The sequence below is a fragment of the Lipophrys pholis genome (assembly GCF_963383615.2).
Source record: "Lipophrys pholis genome assembly, chromosome: 14".
Taxonomy (NCBI): domain Eukaryota; kingdom Metazoa; phylum Chordata; class Actinopteri; order Blenniiformes; family Blenniidae; genus Lipophrys; species Lipophrys pholis.
The window spans coordinates 22,907,355-22,925,349 of NC_137633.1; the positions used below are offsets into that span (position 1 = coordinate 22,907,355).

At 40.7% G+C, this 17,995-nt stretch overlaps 1 protein-coding gene across 1 annotated transcript in view; it reads right to left on the reverse strand.

Annotated features, from left to right (window-relative positions):
• ltk (leukocyte receptor tyrosine kinase) overlaps positions 1-16,619 on the reverse strand; it is a gene marked incomplete at its 3' end in the record, with an annotated part of 66,238 nt that extends 49,619 nt beyond the window's left edge. Inside the window, exon 1 of the mRNA XM_080480834.1 lies at positions 16,513-16,619. Within this exon, the coding sequence (XP_080336960.1) occupies positions 16,513-16,561 (49 nt within the window). The 5' untranslated portion in view covers positions 16,562-16,619. The remainder of the gene's footprint in view (positions 1-16,512) is intronic.
• Positions 16,620-17,995: the final 1,376 nt, after the last annotated feature.

Consider the following 17,995-nt stretch of genomic DNA (forward strand, 5'->3'; position numbering starts at 1 on the left):
CGTTCAGTATGATGGAGGAGCTGCCTGCTCAGAGTCATAAATGTGAATCAGCTGGAAAACATTTAAAACCTGCAGAGAAACTTCTCAAGTGAGCAAGAAATTCAGGCGGGAGGAGAACGATTCAGGGCAGTTATTCATTTAAAAAAAATCTTTTAGCAGAGAAAAAGGTTTTTCTATTCTACCATGACTGCATCCACAGTGACTTTTCATTGAACAAAAAAATCTGAATGTCACAGAATAATGTCTGAAGAGTGAGCGGTGCTTTTAACAGGCGCCACCATGCGTCAGCGGTTAAACCTTCTGGTTCCTCCAGTTTTGTCACTTCATTCCTGTGTTCTCAGGATCTACTTTCACACACAGAGTTTTAGTGAAACTCAAACGAGCAGATATACAATGTGAACAGATTCAAAGTCTTTTTAGAAACATTAGAAAGCCACATAGTGGGGGATGTGGGGGGGGGGGGGGGGGTCCTTCATAGCATTGGCTCCATTGTGCAGCTCATTCAATAAAAAGTTGTACATTTCAAATCACATTAAGCAATAAGTCTTTAGGAGCATGTTTCCACATGTGCACCATAAGATCATATGATAAGCAGATCATATTACATGTACTTATAGTTAATTGAAGAACATGGGCAGAAATAACCATTTTTATTAATGAAAGGCTTTTGTCCAGAGAGAGCTGTGAATCGTACAGTAAATTAAACATTTCAATTGTAGTGTTGGTGAAAGAACTTTCTATATCATAATGTACCAAGTATACATGAAGCCCTGCAAAGCTGCAGGCTCTGATAACCTCCCTGGTGGGTACTGAAGGACTGTGCTCACTGTGTCTGAGGTGTTGACAGACATCTACAACACCTCCGTCTCACAGGCAGCTGCTCCAACCTGCCTCCAGGCTGCCACCATCATCTCCAAGATCTCCACAGTGACGGCCTGAATGACTATTGGCCGGTAGCCCCCACCCCGATGGTCATGAAGGGCAGGCTGGTTCTGGTCACATAAAAGAGTCCATCGACATCACTGTGGACTGCCACCAGTACATCTACAGGTAGAACCACTCCACTGACAATACCATATCGTCAATGGTCCACACGACCCTCACCCACCTGGAGTGCAGGAACTCATATCTCTGTTTGCCCCTTCATCACTCAGACCCTGGTAAGGAAACTCACAGCACTCAGACTGAGCCCCTCCCTCTGTCACTGGGTCCTGGACTTGCTCACCCACAGGCCACAGAATGTCAGGATCCATGAACTCTTCTGCACCTCTACCACGCTCAGCACTGGCTCCCCCCAGGGCAGTGTGCTGAGCTCCCTCCTGTTCACCCCGATACCGTATGGCTGCTCTGCCAAACACCGAGCTGTCACATAGAGAAGTCTGCTGACCACTGCATGCCGGCATGGCAGCAGCTGCTCTGCTGGAGAGGAAAGCTCTGCCGAGGCTGGAGGAGGCTGCCAGGAGGACAACTGTCCACCTCAGATATTTAAATCAGCAGATGCAGGAAGAGGAAACATCTCCAAGGACTGTAAAAAACATGAAACTGAGCAAAATCACTAATGTTTCACTATTTCTCGTCTAATAAATCCTCTAAATAGGCTTTAGCCCCCTTTAGAGGTTACATAAAAGTACCCTACTACAATACTTCTAAGTACTAATGTACTTATGTTTAAAATAGATGCTTTTGCTTGCAATAGTTTTCTGTGCAGTGTATGTATACACAGTTAATTCACATTAGTTAACATTTTAAAGATAACGAGCATCAACCAGGTTCACTGGGAAAAGAAGACGCTTCGTTAAAGTAAAGACAAAATGTCTTTCGTCCCAGTACAACATGAATACTACATATCTCAGTACTGAGCTCTTATGTTCAAAAGTTCATTCTTCAAAGGTCATTGTTACTTGAAGCTCCTCCTACAGCCAGCCAGACGAAAGACATCATGAATAAATACAAGTAAAGCAGAATAGTTTGTTCTTACATATTGAAAGTGAAAATCACGTAATCATAATCATGCAACTATTATTTGATCTCAGACGTTCACAGTACAATACTTTGCTGGTCACAGCTGCCTTTTACTTTGAAAGTGGAAATCAGGTGGGTCGGTGACACTTGTTCACCACGACTTTAGATTGTCCTTATTGCATTTACATCTCTAATTAGAAATAGAAGAAAACTCCTCCAGCCTTTGGTTTTCAAGCGGTGTCTTCAGCCTTAATAGTTGAGTTGACTCATGGTGGAAATGTTAGGAATGTTATCTTAACATTATTGCTTATCCATAAAAGTCACATGTATAAAATAATCTGCAATTATCTTTTAAACTCCAAAATTACGTGATATAAAATTATATCTTGTCGGTTCTGCGTTTTCAATGATTTGGGGGTAAAATTGAGTCTCTGAGGAGGACAACTGTTTAAATTGTTCCTCTCAACCGGTTCTAAAAAGCTTTCTAAAAAAAATATCATTCAAAAATAATCCCAGAGATTTTTACTGTCAGAAGAGAAACGTTGACCTTTTTAGACGTGAATCATTTTTGCTCTTTGTCTCAAACATCATTAAAGTTCAGACACACACACGCACACACACACACACACACACACACACACACACACACACACACACACACACACACACACACACACACACACACACACACACAGCAGTTAAGCTCCATCTTTCATCTCCGTTTCAGCAGAACACATTTGTGTCCGTCCAGAGGAGCAGATCTCAGGATCTAAACCTCATCCATTAGGCTCGCACACAGATTTAGAAGCAGTTTGTACATACCAGCACGACCCTGAACCAAAACCCTCCACTCCACGCTGATTTACGTCCATCACTTTAGAAAAAAGCGGCGGATTAAACACGTAGAGGACGGCTCGGGTCTCTCGAGGCCCCTAATCGCTCTCATTGTGTGAAGACGTGTAATTACACATTAAGGCGGTGGTAGTGAACTCTATCATGCCAGGTTATTCTTTAAATAGCAGCATGTGAAACAATAAAGACCCAAACAATTTGGAAACAATTAGAGTTGTAAACCACTGGCAGGCGAGTCTTGGCCTCGTTTCATCACATTCACTTATCGTCACTCTCAGACCACCTACGTCGCCGGATCTTCCTCAACAGAAAGTACAGAAGATCTTCCCCAAGCAGTTTTAGAGCCTGTTTTTAAAAGCTTTGAAGTTCACTGCTTTTGTTTACACTCACTGCTTCACTTAACAGTGATTCTTCCTCCAATATTAGTGGTTCAGAAGAAGCAAGTTAAAAAATAGCCTAACCCTAACCCTAACCCTAACCCTAACCCTAACCCTAACCCATCCCGCCTTCCAAACACATACGTGGGAGAATATTTGACGACTCAAAGGCCCGTTTAGACGTAGCAAAAACGGTCCAATAGCAATGCGTTAGGGCCTTTTGTTTACACGTAAACAAAGCTACAAGTCATGGGAAACCATTATATCTGAAAACTGGAAGTGGAGATTTGGAAAAACTGCGTCTTTGCATTTGCACGTCGGGAGGTAAAGCGTCAGAGTACGTGATAGAAGCGTCAGCAGCATCATATGTGTGCGACATGTTTACATTTCTTTTTAAATGAAAGTACTTTTACCTGGAATTGAATACGATTTAATTGACAGAATTTATTTTTGAGTAAAATATTGAAGTACTTTCCCTTTCCACTTTCAACATGAAAAGATAATAATAGGATGTTTGCATACGTTTGTCATTTGGTGTGAATTAAAACTCGTAATGAATGAATTTTAAACTTGGATTGAGCGATAATGACGAGTTTGGAAAAAATTTTGGGAGATAGAAGTATGTATAAAACCACAAGGTGGTAATATTTCAATGTTTTACATATTCTAACCTTTAAGAAGGACCCAAATGAACCCATAATATTAAAAGTGTCTTCAAATCATTCACTGTCCAATCATATCTTCGCAGCCATGAATGAATGGAAGTGACAGTAATTTACGGGAAGTTTACTTCCTGTTTTAAAGCTCAAACAATCTCGCACAGGCCAGCAGGAAGGTTCCAGATCAAGCAGATTGTGTCTGTTTCTTTTGCAGTTTGTCATAACATTTTGTTGAGATGGGCTCAACATCTGGTTAGTGGACAAACACAATTCCAAGACGTTAAAACTAAAGCAGGAGCTAAAGCATATTCAAGTATCTCCAAACCGCTGACGTCTCTCGCGCTCTCTTACGTACCAGCAGGCGCCGGACGTCACATAGAACTCACCGGGTACGACAAGTACGAGTACGATACCAGTAACCCGGTATCGGTACAGCCCCTATGTAAGACTACCGAGAGAATGGTCACATTCACCATTTCTAATGTCAGATTATTCTGCAATTTTGGAAAAGAAGCTTATCAAAAAAAAATAAAAAATACTTTTTCCTCTGGAAGCATCAGTGAGCTGTCATTTCTGACTGTCAGATTTTAATTTTGCTCTTTGCTTGTTTCCTGCAGAGTCTCTCTCTCTCTCTCGCTCTCTCTCTCGCCCATGGCTGCTCCACAGCTTTATATGAACCTTAAGTCTGTAGCAATTCCCCTGGATCGTGCACTGCGCTCAAGCAAAGACATATGACAGCATTAAACACTTGACTTCAGCATTTTGAATCATGTGGAAGGAATCACAACGCACACTGGATCCAATTCACTCGTAAAAACAAAGGAAGGTTCCGAAATTAAACTGGTGACAAATGGCGCGGCTCCCTCGGGAACACACTCCAGAGTCGAATTCAAATAGAAATAATACAAGTTCCGACACTCCGTCGAAGCTGTTGCTCGTTGTTAATGGCTCTCTTGTTCTGAGACAATCAATGGATGTTCAGACTTTTCCTTCGAGACGCAGACAAGAACAAGCGCAGAACAAATACCTGCTGTTCTGTGATCTGAAATGTCACATCGGTATAATTACACAAACACATCATTAACCGCCTGATGGGAAGAAGCAGCACAAGAAATACAAGTGATTTTTTTGTTGTTGTTTTTTACGTTTTAGTTTCACATAACCGAAGAATTTAGATTTCTGTCATTTCTTTGTTTATTTACTCTTTTGTCTTCACTGGACTTGTTCGTATTGCCGTCCGACTGGCAGTGTTGAGATTTGTGGACGTTTCATGGTGTTATTCTTAGTTGATCAAACAAAACAAAAGTAGAACTTAAAAGTAGTGTCAGGCAGAGTGGTGTGTACTGCCGTTGGTGAACAGGTGAAGAACTTCAATCTAAACACTTTGATAGGCTGTAAAGGAGAATGAACTGTGGGTAGGAAGGGTCCAGTCGAGGCCGTAGTCAGAGAAATAGTCAGTTCCTATCAAACAGTGGCCTCAAAAACATCAGAATTAGTCTTAACAAACGCGTGTCAACAATCTTTATACAGATTAAACAGATTTACAGTTGCATGTCTTAAAAACTCATGAGTTAAATCCGGCGGTCCTCAGGGTGAAAAACACTGACGAGCTGAAATGGGGCGGCTGTGGCTTGACTCTCAATCAGAAAGTTGCAGGTTCAGTTCCCCTGTCCTTTAGCAAGTCGACGAACCCCAACGAGCTCCCAATGGATGGAACGAGCAACTTGAATGTCCTCCGGCGGGTGAATGGGTGAATGTGACTAACAGTGTGAAGCAGCGTGGCAGTGGAAACAGATCATCGGTGAAATCCAACTCGTGAACACACTGGTCTGTGGGTTGTGGGCGGAAGAACGTGAACTCTGAGAAACCACATGCAGGCCCAGGGAGAATATCCACTATAAACTCTTTTTTTTGTGAGTTTTTTTTTGTTGCAGGTATTGACGCGAGCACACCTCAGCCCAGGTGTGCAGGTTTCGAACCACGTGAAGCACCTGAGCAGAGACACGGGGACGCCTGCCGCCGGCGTCCAGACACACATCTGAAGACCCATTCATACGCATTGAATCAGGCTTTTGGTATTTGAGAATTAGGCCCCATAATTTAATTTATGCTTTAATTGGTTGCAGCCTGACTCCGGTTAAGCTGGTTTACCATATGAGATGAGCCGCTTCTTCTCGGATGGACTGTTTCAACAAAAACAGATTCTCATCCCCCCCCAAAAAAAAAAGATCTCATTTTCTGTTTGTCTGCCTTTAAGCTCCATACTTATGAATATGGAGTTGGGAGGCAGTGTAAACAGCTTGCAGCTTCTCAGTGTTTCCATTCAAGGTGACCGAGGACGGTTCAGCGGAAGAAGAAGAAGAAGATGTGGTTTTAACGAGACTGAAAGCTCAGAGTGATGGTGATGGCAGAAAGCTTTTACCACACAAATGCGATGTGATTTTGAAACGTATTCTTCAAATTTGTCCGACTCTGTGAGCTCACATTGTATATAAAGAGAGCAGCACCCATACATCCTCTGGATATATTCAGGTTAAATATGTCATCCGTCACTACCATATGAAAACAGCACACAAGGACAAGTATGAGACGGTCAACGGTATTGTTAAGTGTTTGCACTTTTTCTTTTTTCTTTTTTTTTCAAACAACAGTTATCAAAATATCTCAAGCATCAAACAAAAAGAGATTTTCCTCTGGCAGGAGAAACACAAACAATAAGTGCTGAACTCTTTATACGGAGGTTCATTAGGAGTTATGCAGGATTCCTGTTTGATTACAGTCAGAACAAGACGGCTTATTAACCTGCAAATATCAACCACAAACCTTTGTCCTCTGAGATTGTTTGAACATTTATGTCCTGTGGATCTGATGTTAACAAGCTCTCAGTCAAAAGAAAGAAACAAAATGGACTTTACTGAACCTCTTCTCTGTATTTAACTCATCCCGTTCCTAATCATAATCATTGACACGTGCTGGTAGCCTTGGGATTCGAACCTGTGAACCTCTGAACACAAGCTCTGACTTCCCTCTCGTCCACCTTCGTTTCATCGCAGCGTCTTACCGTCTTACTCTTCAGTTCCAGATGTTGTTTCTCATAAACCCACTGAAATAGTGCAAACCAATACAGATTAACATTCATTTCTATGATTATATATAATGTATTAGGAGACGAACAAAAGTAAAACCCAATAGAAAAGACAAACTAAAAGGCAGAATGGAATGTTTGATGTAAATAGGTGCTAATGTAGAGGTTTTAATAAGTAATGATGGACACCAGTAGGAGTGGTTTTCTCTGTGTTTCCATCCAGAAACATTTAAAGACTATCATGATGTAATGAAATATTATTTGTAAGAAATAAAAAGATCATAAGACTCTGAACTCTTAGGTCCATTTTCTGTTTGAAGGTTTTTCGTCTTTTCGCTCAGTGTGAATGTTCTGGCTGATAAACTTTGGTATAAAACTACTGCGTGTCAACTTCTGGGCAGAGCTCAACACTAAATATGAAATATCCTTTGTTCTGCATTTTCAGCATTAAGCTGGATTTGAGCAGAAATATGGTGGAGAGATGTTTAACCTCAATTCAGCCCATCTTTGGTAACTTTCTTATTCCTTCACATGTCTTTTGCACGGTTCTGTCGGCGTGTGGAATTAAAGTTTTACTTCAAACTTTTAATATTCAGATTTGTTTTTCCACCACTTCCCTTCGCCTGAATAATTTCTATTTACGTTGCAATAGAGTAAATGTGGTCAGGCGCACTGTGATGCTTTAAAAACAGTCACAACTAGTAAGTGTTAACTGACTCAATACATTTTCATAACAAAAGCACATTACACTTCATTATTTGTAGTAATTATTTGGTCAGTTTAACAAACCCATTCTATATGATATTAATAGTCTGAAACATTTTTTTATTAACTTGAAGAAATCACTAAAGTGACAATAACCTTTTGATAAAAGTGCTCCTCAGGGTTCCATGAAAGAATAATGATAAAAAAAAAAAAAAAAAAAAAAGTATATCTCTCTGGGAAGTTCTTAAGACTCTTAACATTTTGACATTTTTACTTTATTTGGAAAATAAAACAACAAATAAGATGTTTCATAATTCTTGATTAAAAATATGGAAAATCTGAACAAATTTCATGACTAAAGAATGAAAAAAAAAACACAGAAGCCAGATTTCTTTGGGAAGATTTGGAAAATGTTCCTGGACAAAGAAAGACCAACGCTTCTGTCTTATTCCTTAAATCCTTGGAAAGTGTGCAAATCCATCTTTGTGTTTGAAGTTTAAATTCTTTTTATTATACTTCAGTTCTAACTTTGGTTTTCCAGTTCTGTTTGAATGATTCTATGTTTCAGGTTTGACATCTGTCTGCAGCTTTTCTTCAGGAGGAAGCTCCTCTAATCTTCTCCTGCCCGGTCTGAATGTGTGAGCTGACTTTACTCCACACACACACCAAACATCGTTATACTGTACGCTCCACTTTCAGCTCAGCACCGAGGCTTAAATCAGGCCGAAGAGAGGAAAAACCCACCAAAACCTCCCTCGGGATTTAAAATGACTCTTTATTCTTCATCCTTCATCGTGGAGAACGTTTGAAACACAAGGCTGAATGTATTAAAATGTCCGTCTGTTCTCTGCTCCCACATAAACAGCAGGATAAACAGAAAGTGGCTGTTTGGAATTGTTGAAATGGAAACGGAGAATAAAAGAGGTCTGGACTTCCACTGGGACTTTTTCTGTCCCCGCAAGAGATCAAAACCCGTCCTGCCATATTATTCTCACAACGTCTCAACCGTCTTTACCTCAGCAGCTTCGTCAGAGCGCCGCTGTCCCCGTGTTTTCATTCAACCGGCAAATTACGTCTCATGAAAGGTTTCATGCTCATGTGACAGAAAATCGTCCACATTCAGACCAAACTTCTTTCATTTCTGCTTCACATGAGAGTCAAATACTAAACTGTGGAGGACAGATGACCGCCTGCAAAACAAAGCGAAGAATAATTCAGGACATTTGATTGCACACTGACAAGAAGCATGTTTTTCTGAAGCTTTGTGTTTGTGTTCGTCACAAATTGCAGGTTTTTATCAATACAAGTCTGTTTTCTCTATTAAGAGTTTAAGATGTTTCTGCTTTGTTATTTTGTTTTGGGGATTTTCAAAATGTTTTCAAAGGTAAAGACAAAACCAAAATGAAAATAATTCCAACTAGTAGTGAAGTTTAATGGAATCTATATTTTGAAAATGTATTTTTCCAGACGCTTTTTTTTAGTTCAGCTACATTTGCACACAAATAATTTGTTTTTCAAAAATCTTCTTATGATTCTAATTGAGACGTAACAAAACAGATTGAAAGCAAATGAAAAGGAATTGAACAAATACTAGTGAGTGTTCAGTTTATGGTCAGGAGAATAAAGTCCAGCAGCAACACGACTCCAAATGGAAGATATTAAACTCTGAGTGTGAGACTGAGCGTGTGATACACTCAATGTTCAGGCCAACGATGTTTTATCTGTTTTCTACTTAATGTTTAACGTCCTAGATTCAGATCTAGTGGAGATAAATGACTTGTGTGTGTGAAAATAGAAGCTGATCGATTAACTAGGAACAACAATAACACCACTGACGTATTGAGTTTGTCTTCATTGATTTGGACCATCAGACGTGTTTACTGGACTCCTGAGAAGAGTTTATTAAAAAATACATTTCCAATGTGTAGTGAGATTTACAATATCTGATGGTGTTTGTGTTTGAAAAGGATGTGAACGTCAGCAGAAATGCTGCTTTTATTGTAGTGAGAGACATTTCTGCCGCCGGGACGGATTTTATTAGAAGATATAGTTTGGATTTATTTCCTCGAAACCCTTTTCCTCTTACTTCTTGAAACCTGTTTCCAGCTGATTTTTTTGAGTCTACCAAACTTTCAAAAGTCACTAAAGTGAGAACAACTCTCAGATGGCGTCATAAAATGAACAAATAGAGAAAGTGAGCGTCTTGTTAACTTATTCTGTGTTAGTTCAGTCACCCGAGCTCTCCGAGACGACGTCACTGAATAAATTACAGTAAAATAATGACATTCCATCTCCAGCGTTTGTTTGGATTCACAGAATTTAATAAAATGTAATTATAGCTGATGAGAAACGTCTCAAGTGAACCTGCAGAATGAAACAATTTGTCCTGAACCAAACTGCTGCTGTGACATAATATCTCCACCTGCAGCCGTCCAGATACAGTTTCATCATCTAGTCACTCGAAGGGTTTTTATCTATTTATCCAGATTGGAGCCCAGCAGGTCTGGAGCTGATGATCTCTGCGGTATCGTCTCTTTCCAGGGTAAACACCCGCAGGACTTTGTCTGTTATTAGAAATCGATCATGCTTCTCCTTCCAGACCAAACAGCGCTTTGTTGAGGCTACCTTCGTGTCCATGTTGGACTATGGGGACATTGTCTATATGAATGCCTCTTCTCAGTGTCTTCACTCACTGGACACAGTTTACCATGGAGCACTGAGGGTTATAATGGGCTAACGTGTTGGATGGCGGCTCTACCTGCACGCAGACACGTTCACTGGCTCGGTTTAATCTAGAAGGGAATTCTTGGTTTGCTGCCTCCCTACCTTTGTAGTTATGTGATCCGAAAACCCCGAAATTACTACAGTCTGCAATCTCAAGATTTATTTTGACTCACAGTTCCGACTGTCCGTACGGCACTGGGCAAAAAAAGCCTTCATGTGTTCTGCTCCTTACTCATGGAATGTTTTACAGAACGACCTTAAACTGACAGAGCTGGTCTCATTGGGGGAGTTTAGAGCCTTTAACAGTGGTTGGAATCATAAAATTCACCATGTTCTTGTTTTAACAAACTGATTTTAAACTATTTGATGGTTTTTAGAATTTATCTTTCATATGCTCCTTGTTTTCTGTACTTTTATTGTATTTCATATCTTTTTGCTATTTAATTGTATTTAAGAACATTCTAGTATTATTGACGTTGTAAATTTATTTAATGCATTGCGACCAGGACACACTTGCAAAAGAGATAAATGAAAAAAACTTGCTCTGGTTCCTTGTGAGTCGCCACAAGCACACTTAAGTCCGGCAAATCTTTCACCGTTTCTGTTTGGTTTGTCTGCTTTGGTTCCGATTTTTAGTTTTAATGTCACGTCATAAAACATGTGAGACTCCTCACAAAAAACTGTTGAATATGCAGAGAATGATGGCCGACACGCTGTAACTCAAAATGCTTCACGCAAAGCAGCAAAGCTCAGAGTCAACATATTGATCCACAAGCGAGTGAATCAATGGTTTGGAAAAAGAAAAAGAAAAAACTTCAGCCGTTCTTCTTTTCCAAATGGAAAACTTTGTTCCCTCTTTTTATTTCATGACAGTAAATTCAAATGTCTTTGAGTTATGAAGTGCTTTAAATGAAACATCGTTCTTGTTTTGGACAAAAAGAAAAAATACTTAATGCAGCATTAAGATTTGCCAAGTTAAACAACAAACTCATACAGGTTTTTTTCTTTTTTCATTTTTTTCTTTGAGACATTATCCTGATGCCTTTGATCTTTTTGTTTATATATATATATATATATATATATATATATATCAGGCTTTATTTTACTTGAAGTTCTCGTTGGCCTTGAATATGAGAGAAGCAAACTGCTGCTCGGTCCTGCTTGCTGTGTGTGATATCCGCCCGGCCATCCAGCCGGCCGGCCGGCCCAGTGAAGCCTGAGGCGCAGCTTTCAGCTTTGATCCTCAAACTTTCTCTGGTTTCTGCCGACACTGAATTTATCATTCCAATCTAACAAAAGCTGAGCGGCTGACATCCGATTCCTGTCCCGCTTCACCACAGAGACTCTGGAGGAAACGTTCACCTGTCTCTGTGTGTTACGAAGGCCCCTGCTGGGTCACCAGGCGGATGCCTAAATACGCTTAAAGCTAAATAAAAAGGCTCAGCACCGGATATTTTAACTCTTTGAAGCCGATGACTTAAACTTTGGCTCCCATCAATACGTTTTTCTGTTGTAACGTTCAAAATGTGGCCAATGGGTGAAACTATGCTTCATTTCTAGTTTGAGTTGGAAGTCAGTTTGAGATAAAAATGTCACATATATTCTAGTTTTGCGTGTTTAATCCGGTGTGAAATTGTTTCACATGATTAGTATGTTGTTCCATCGTGTTTGTTGATAACAGGCTGCATGGTGGTGAAATGGCAGCGAGGATGTTCAAGTCCCTGTGGTGGTGGTGGTTCTGCGGGGGGGGGGGGGGGGGGGGGGGGGGGGGGGGGCGGCTGTTCTTCCCACAGCTGGGGTTAATTGATGACTTTAAATTGGTTGCAGGTGTGAATGTGATGGACTGGATCCAGAGTTTAACCTGCTTTCACCTATTATCAGCTACATTCAGCAGTATGGATGGATGGATATGGATGGATGGAACAATTATACATTCTAAGATAAAGAAGTCCACATTTTCACTTTGAAAATTCCACTGAGCCAAACTATAAGGTTTCATTTGCTACTTTAAACAAGTTGTAACTCAAGCCACAGGAGAAAGTTCCTACATGTGAGAAGAATTTGTTGGCTAATTAAAGATGAAGTTCTTTAATCTTCACAGGTCCTGCCCTTCAGTGGAAAATGCTTCAAGTTAACGACCGAACTACAAAATATCTTAAGGGAAAAACAAAACTGTATCTTATCACTGCTTGCCCACTGAGTTGGCACACCACTACATATCTTCAAACACATCTTGTTATTTCGCCTGGTAAAAAACTGAAATGTGAAGGAAGATTTGAGACAAGTCGTGCATGGCCGAAGACGAAGGCAGTATGTGACCTGCCTCCTCTTGCTGCAAGATTTTATTAAAATACCGTTTGAAACTTTTAACTTGATTTCAGTTTGATCTCACGGGGTTTTGTCTCCTGAGGTTTTCTTAAGAATTTTCCTGACACCACACTGCCAGTCACATCAATGTTTCATTAACCTGGACGCATTGGTATTCGAGGTGCGTGTGTGTTTGTGTCGGACGTCGGAGTGTGTTAACTCTCAGGGGGATCCATGTTGTTTGGAACCGAACCTCGTCATTGATAAAGTGGCTCACTGCGAATGTGATCTCCACACCGGCTGCCGGAATTAATCAAACTCAAACTCTGCAGCTCAATTACTGATCGGAGTCATTTTCTTTGACATTCACGGAGTTAATGAGGTCTGCGGGTGCAGAATAAACACAGATGATTAGTTTAAAAGGTGTTATTAAAGGTTCACACACACGCAGACTCAAAGCTGTTCAGTATGTGCATCACTTTGATTCAGTTAAAACAATATAGGGAAGTTAACAGCAAATTATTGTAGTATTTACTGGAGAAGTTTATCTGCCTATTGCAGTTATACGCCTTAAAGGTGGTGTAAATGTAATGCCACTATTGTGCAGTGGTGGCAGTAGAGAGTCAACGTTACTGCAATTTGCTGTTTGTTGCTACAGTGAGCTTCAACACAAGTAAAACTTCTCATTCGTCTTCAGAATCTTCTTCTTTTGTCTGGCGTGATGCACACTGCTGTGGCTCACTGCACCACCTTGTGGTACAAAGTGGAATTACTAAGCAGGGCACTTCCTGTTTGCAGAGCGTGTGCGGTGCAAAAAGAATCACATCGCTCAGCGTCCAGCTCCGAATGGTTGTTGTTAGCGCTTAATTTCCTTTTGCTTAAAGTTTCAGTTCAGCCGGAGGCAGCTCTCGGTATTAACCCCGAAACTCAGAGCGGGAAGATAAATCCATCCAGGATCATATAAGAGACGAGAAAAACACAACAGCAGCACAGATGAAACGCTTCAGAGGCTATTTATTTTCCACTTTTACACACTGAATAAAATTCAGAGACTCTGCTTTTACTTCTGATCTTTACTTAAGTGGAGATTAATACAGAGACGTATCGTGTCGCCTATAAGGTTTAAATTTGGAAATGAGGACACACACACACACACACACACACACACACACACTAACACACACACACACACACAAATCCTAAAAGATAATCACATTTATCAACTTTTTTTTTCCCACTGAAAGTAAAAGTAATCCATTAAACACAGGTTTGTTTCCAATACGTTTACCCACAGTAAAAAAAGCATTCCTTTGTTTTACTTAATGTATATTCAACGAATTTAAAAGCAAAAGTCTGAGGGTGGAACTGAAAGACTTTTTTCTTTTTACTAGTAGAAAGAGGGACACTCTTAAAAAGGTCTGCAGAGCAGTGAGATTCAGAATAGACTTTTTGTTTTCTGGATGTGAGCGAAGGTGTGTTAATGGGAAGAAGTGAGGGGAAAGCCTCATTGGAAAGAGAAACACTCTTCAGGTCTAATGGATCAGCCATATTTTGGCTGCGATCCTCTCGGTGCCAAATGAAACATTAAAGCTTGCAGCGCCGACGAGGAAGGAGGAGGAGAGAAGAAAATGAAGAGTCTGAAACTTTGTTTGTTTTGTATTGTACAACAGAAAGTTCTGCTGATGTGAACACACTGTACTCACGAGTCCCGGTACAACGAGAGGAGACACAAAGAGGAACATTTCTAATGCAAGGTAATCCAGTAAAATCTTCAGAAACTGCAGTTCAGAACAAAAGTTTACACAAATAACTTATCTGCATATTCAAAACATGTTTCCGGAGGAATGTTTCAAATCATCGAACTCTCTTCATCTTCCTCTCAGGTCCTTTGTCGGATATTCAATAAATATGTTTCTACATGCTCAATAACGTTTTGGACTCTTTTGAAGACAATTCGTTGCTGTTTTAATCATCAGGACCTTATTACTGTATACTGTACAACCGCATGTATTTATATTTTGATCCAGAAAATGTTTTTGTACACATACAGACAAGAAGAAGGAATTGAATTTTTTTGTAATATGTTTTGTACAATGTACATTTTCAATTTGATCTTCTTAATTCAGTGATGTGGGGATGTTTTGCAATGCATCCTGCTACTTTATTGACATGTCTGGAGATCTATTCATTATGTGACGCCAATATTTGTAGCATGACATTTTGTGTTCTTTATTTATATTAAAGGTTTCAGTAGTTAGTGGATAAAATCTATAGAAAGTCTAACTTTCAGTGAACTATGTTACATGGGCAATGACTGTAAAAGTGAACAGGTTCCTACATGAGCAGTGAAAGAAAAATGGGCGAAATAGAGCAGAAAACCAAGCCTGCAAAACAAATGACATTCTCACAGTTACAGGAAGCGAATCGTCACTATTGAAGAAAAAAAACAGAAAAAGAAACTGTGTCAAGTACGGGCCAGAAAGGCAGCTTTCTCAGATTGTCTCAGCCTTCGCAGGCATCCAGCTGAATATCCAGAGGAGGCAAAGTCCAAAAGGAGCTTCACCTCGACACATTCAGTCGACAGGAAGTGAAGCAGAAACCACAAACACTGAGGTCAGTTCACCTGGGAAGGTGAGCCGTGCTGCTCCATGCCCTCAACATCACCATACAACTCAGCTCCTGTTCCAAGGCAGCAGAATAAAAACAACATTTTTGGGAAAAGTCAATATACCTAAAAGGGTTGTAAGCTTAGAAAAGTGTCCTGGTTTGGATGCTGGTGCGGGCAGAGGGAGGGAGGGCGTCCTGACATAATAATGTGAGTTCTGGCAAAGCACAGCCTGGTGCTCTCCTGTCACTGGGATTGACTGCAGTAAGAGCCACTCACACTGATCCGGAGCCAACAGCAGCCTGCTGGCTCCAAAGACAAGAAGGTGGTAGTGCTGAGCATCAGGCAGGCTGCACACTGCCCTCTTTAGGCTCATGCATGCTGGATACACCGAGTTCAACTGCTGAGAGGACGCAAAACATGTAGCTGGGTGTGTGGACTGCAGGATATTTCACAAATGAACCCAAGGAGAATCGGGATGATGTGAAAGGTGAAATAATGTGCTGCCGGAGAAGAGCTGAAGTCAGATGGAGTCACAGTGATGCTAATAAACCATGCTGGTTACAAGTGACCTCATCATAATTTCTGTGCCCACATGACATGCCTCTGCTGCTCACAAACACTCCTTTCATGCGACATTAAGCCTCATCAGACATGGTTAGAAAGAGGCGCTCCTGTCAGTAAACAACTAAATACAACATTTGTGACAAAAACGGATCTGTTTGTCAAACAGCTTTCACAGCATGAAACCTTGGTTAACATGAACAAATCCACATATTTCTCAGTTTACCGAGACAAATCAAAACCAACAGCCTATAATTTTCCATAAACACCGTTCTCTCCCGAGAGAGCTCACTTCCTGCCAAGTGTTCTTGCTGCAGTGTAAATTAATTTAAATCAGATCCCTGAGCAGAGCATGACACCTCCACTGGTGTGCTCCATCTGAGAGGATGTCAGAACTCGCCCGGACGTGCGTGCGTGCGTGCGTGTGTGTGTGTGTGTGTGTGTGTGTGTGTGTGTGTGTGTGTGTGTGTGTGTGTGTGTGTGTGTGTGTGTGTGTGTGTTGAAAGGACCTGCAACAGGCTCAGTTTGAAGCATTGTTTTTGAATCTGCTCATGCAGCCACTGCGTGAAAACTCAAAGTAATGAAGGGAAGCGACAGAGGAGGAAAAGTTTCTCCCACATTAATCTTTGATCAATAAAGTCCAAACAAGTCAAAGTGATTTCCTCTACTTACTGATCAGCATCACGATGGAGAGATAAGAGGGATTTTGTCTATAATCCATGGTTCCCGTTGCTCCGGAGTCACATCCACAGAGGGTCCGTGCGTCTGTGGCAACCTTTACGCACTCATGGACGCGCAGAGAGGCGCGCGCAATGGCCCGACAGTACACGTGCTCCTCCGGGGAAACACTGAGCGCAATCCTCCGAGCTGCGCACTGTTACTCATTCTGGAGATGCTGCCGATGCTGCTGCAGCAGCCGGTGACGACAACTCCTCCTCCACCTCTCTCTCTCTCTCTCTCTCTCTCTCTCTCTCTCTCTCTCTCTCTCTCTCTCTCTCTCTCTCTCTCTCTCTCTCTCTCTCTCTCTCTCTCTCTCTCTCTCTCTCTCTCTCTCTCTCTCTGTGTGTGTGTGTGTGTGTGTGTGTGTGTGTGTGTGTGTGTGTGTGTGTGTTAGTCAGCAGATTCACGCTGTGCGCTTTTATCACATCCTATGGTTTAACTGTGATACACCAGTAGTTCAGTCTCAGTAGTTTATTGTTTTCTCCGGATTACTTGTTAAAATTAAATGAAAATACAAATGTGCTGTGGGAAACTCACATTCAAAGTTTTATCAGGAAAGTTTATGTGTCAAATAAAAATAAAATAAAAACACTTTTTGAGCTATTTCTTCTTTGTACTTGAGTGAAAGTTTATTCATAATTGAGTAGATTTTAACTCATGTAATACATAAAATTTAATAAATTAATATAATATAAAATATAAACTAAAGGAAGAACACCGAGGAAGCTCTGCCCAAATGAGATAACGGAGAAATACCCAGGGTATATTAAGTCTAGTTCTTCTTCTGTCATCAGCCTGGTTGGCCTGCAGCTGAAGTTTGAGTCACCTTCCAGACTGGCAAATCACATTATTGAGGGAATTTATATGGCTGTATGTTTATGACTGTTTAACAGAATTACATAATAAATAAAGTACAAATTGGAACATGTATTACATTGCATATAGAACCCATCTACTGCTTGTGTATCTAGACTGGAGTCACTGGTATCCTTTTTGAAGAGGGGATCAGAGCCATCTCACTAAGTCAGAAGAATATAAACGAGGAAAGGAACAAATGTTTGTCAGTCTCCATCGTGATCTGACTCAGGTTTATATCTGTGTGAGAATAAACTCTATTTTGCATCAAGTTCTGCATATCTCTTGAGTATTTGTTTACCAACTTTACTCCATGAAAATGATGGTCCAGTGATGATATTTGGCAACATAATAGGACTAACTGATTTCTACCACTGTCATGCTACGAGAGTATTGATTGAGCTGGAGGCGCCACGCTCCTCCTGCGAAGAGCAGGAAGGAGGAACAACACAGCAGGCAGACAAACACACGATATCCAGCAGTCCTTCTCATAAACGAGCCATGCCTGCAGAGATCCTCTCTTTTTAGATTAGACAGTAGCTTGTGATGTGAGGTAAGTTACATTTTCATTCACGTAGAT